Source organism: Gavialis gangeticus, unplaced genomic scaffold (assembly GCF_001723915.1).
Source record: "Gavialis gangeticus isolate Ggan-Ray unplaced genomic scaffold, GavGan_comp1, whole genome shotgun sequence".
Taxonomy (NCBI): domain Eukaryota; kingdom Metazoa; phylum Chordata; order Crocodylia; family Gavialidae; genus Gavialis; species Gavialis gangeticus.
This window is the reverse complement of record NW_017729022.1, coordinates 175,038,010-175,041,149: the sequence shown is the minus strand read 5'-3', so window position 1 is coordinate 175,041,149 and position 3,140 is coordinate 175,038,010. Positions and strand designations below refer to the sequence as shown.

The window sequence follows — 3,140 nt, the reverse complement described above, 5'->3', positions numbered from 1 at the left end:
CAGTCATTGTGGGGTCTGGGGGAAGCTTCTGAAACTGTAACAGAAGGAAAATTTTCACTTAAACGGTCTTATGATGCCCAGCTGTTTGAATGTGCTCTCTCAGCAGTTCTGTGCTTGTGTCACATAGATACTTCATGACTACCTGAACAAGACTCCATCTCTTATTTAGCCAGTACTGAGAAAGGTAGCTACTTTAACTTCCTTAATGCTAGACAGCATTAAAGGATCTCTCCCAGGGAAGTCACATGCAGAGCTAAAATATACAGTTCTAGCAACTGGCAGGAAGTGGGAGGGGTGTGCAGTGAAATTAAAAGCCACATATACAAGAAAAGATGGCAATGGTGCTATTGTTATACCGTATATTTCTTAAACAGCTACACCTCCAGAGCAAGAACTAACTGACCCCTGCATGCAACACACTGGAAGGCCCTCAGTGATCCGTCCAGCAGAGCAGCAGTAGCATCATGCCACATTTCCTCATTTTTTAGAAGTGCAGTCCTACCCTGTGTGTCTGTGTTTCCACTACTTCTGGTGCTTGCAGGCCATCTTGGTAGGAGGGCACAGGAGGACTCTCAGCTGACATCAGGGAGGTTCTCTCATTGCAGGGCTCTTCTTCACTGTCAGAGCTGTTCATGAAAGTTATCATCTTCAGACTCCCCTGAAGGCTTAGGAGTGGCACAATAAAGACTTGCTAGAGCCTTAAGCACAGGGAGAGGAAATGGAGAGAAAACATTAACATTACAATGCAAACAGACAGGACTGGAGACCTCCACATGACATGCCTTTGCAGTGGGAATGCTACAGCAGGGGATCATCTCTTATTGCAAGAGGATAAATCAGCACAGTGTACCCTGCACAGCATTTTAGCATGCTTGATTAAATGTGGTATATTTTAAGTGGTCAGGGAGGGGAAGTGAAATTCAATGCAAAAACAGCAACCAGGTGAGAATAATTTTTTAAAGCTATAGCCTGCAGGGCTGTTGCATCCATGCTTTCTCTGCCTCCTCCCCCAGTGCTTTGGCTGGTGTAGAGGGATGTTCTCTGGGGTTTCAAAAGTAGTTCATTTTCCAGGGCCCAATCAATTTTTCCACTTCTGCTGAATGCCAACCACAAGGTGACAGCCTGTCTGCTGGAGAGCAGTTCCCATAGCACAGACCAATGAACAGCAGCCAGATGGTGCTAAATGACTAGTTACCTGGAACTTGGGCTAAATGCAATCTAGTAACCTAGAGGTCATCTGAATTTCATAGGAAGTTCCCCCTCACCCAATAAAAATGGTAAGGCAGTGCCTTTTCTTGAGAGCTAAGCTCTGTCTCTCTCACTTACGCTGGCCAGTATTTTGACAGCTATGTTATTCTATAGAGGAAAAAACAAACCATTTGGAAACAACAGATTTTGCTGGCCTACTTTCCACACTGCTAGCTGTGCAAAACGGACAGTAACATGCTGAAGAAAAAAAATAGAAGACTCCCCTTCTCTCCTCTCTCCTCCCCTACCACACCATGTTCACTACAAAACCTAGGTGCCCTGACAAATGCCAGGTGGCCACGGCTGCAATGCCAAGGCTTCAGTCACCTCTAGGATCCAATTTCTTTCACTCTACTGCCTTCCACTTTTAATATCAAACAACTTGTCCATAACAGCGGGTTTGTAACAGCTCAATCCAGGAGAATCCATTTTAGTGTTTTATTGTTCAGTTTAGAGAGGCTGTTTGAGCTGGTTCAAGGAAGTTAGTTACATCTGGTTTTCAGGCAATTCCCAGGAAACACAAGCTAGACCCCTCATACTTTGGAAGATTTGAACCACTTCATTAGAAAGCTGCAAGATGCATACACCATCACCAGAACATCTACAGAGCACTGAATCCAGGCACTGCGACAGAGAAACCCAATATGCCTCAAGAAGTAGAGATTGTCCTCCTCTTACCCCTAAAGTAGAAGCATACAGAAGCTAATCAGCTTGGCCAAGGTTACAGGATAAGTACAGGCTAGTGCACTCATGACCCAACCAGGAGGCCAATTTCAGACATGGGAGTCTAGAAGTTAGCCAGGACATTCTGTCTTTTTAATGTGTGGGGTAAGAAAAGAGAAATCAGGAGACTCCCTTTCCACCACAACTCCTCTGATCTTCACTAATTTTAGACCTCCCTCTCAAACAGAGAGTTTTACAAACAGAGCCCAATATAGCTAGATGAGAGACTTCAAGAGAGGCACCCCACCACTTTCTCTTCAAAGCTCATATAATTTTATCTCCGTCTCAGTGCCACATGCAGCAACATCCAGGAAAGTTAGAGCTGACACAAATGGTCAGTGTTAGATTGCCTGCTTTCCAATATCAATGTGCCTTTTCTGGCCCAAGTTCTAGGGAGCATACATCCACTTCTGTTCACACCCATATTGCAAGTGCAGATTCCTTGCCTATGGGGGTTTATCAGGCGAGATTATCAGGGGGTCACATGTCTTGAAAGTATAAGGACATTGTGAAATGTAAGAGTTATTAGTCAAAGGGAAAGTCAGGTTTGTGTTGTATATGCAATATACATGAACTAGTGAAGCGAGAATAGTCTAAGAGCCTGCCATCAGATCATAACTAAACTCAGCTGGTCAGAGAGCTTCATAAACAGCTGCACAGCTTCTGCATATACCCACTGTCCAATTTCCACAGCATCTGAGAAGTCTCTCCCCCTACCCCTCTCCCCCACCAGCTTCTCCATGCAATCCCTGCAACTTGACCAGTGCACCACCCTGCTAGTGCAGAGTGAGATAACAATTAGTGTGTGTTGTCACTAGCCAAACTGGGCTTCATGTAGAAGCTAAATATTTAACAACAGCAGCAGCAGCAACAGCAACCTTCTCCAAACAACATTCCAGTTGCAATAATCATAAAGATGGAAGGAAATTTCTTATTTTAAGAGAGACGTTTAAAAACTGTTAGAAGACACTGTTGTAGCAAAACCCTAATTTTTGGGGTTTTTTTTTTAAATTTATTTAAACATACATTCCCTCCCCTTCCCCAACCATTTCGGACTTTCTCTCTGCCCTCTCTATCATAAGTGATTGCAAGCAGTACTAGGTAAGCTAAGTTCTTGTACATTTTATTGTAATAAGCCCCCTTTTTATATATTGCAAATAGTGTTCTGT

At 43.8% G+C, this 3,140-nt stretch overlaps 1 protein-coding gene across 2 annotated transcripts in view; it reads right to left on the bottom strand.

The window, feature by feature from the left end:
* The window catches only part of PSEN2 (presenilin 2), a 29,473-nt gene that overhangs the window by 16,532 nt on the left and 9,801 nt on the right, over positions 1-3,140 (bottom strand). For both annotated transcript variants that reach the window (XM_019516549.1, XM_019516550.1), the window contains exon 2: positions 503-698. In XM_019516549.1, the coding sequence (XP_019372094.1) occupies positions 503-646 (144 nt within the window). In that variant the 5' untranslated portion in view covers positions 647-698. The remainder of the gene's footprint in view (positions 1-502; positions 699-3,140) is intronic.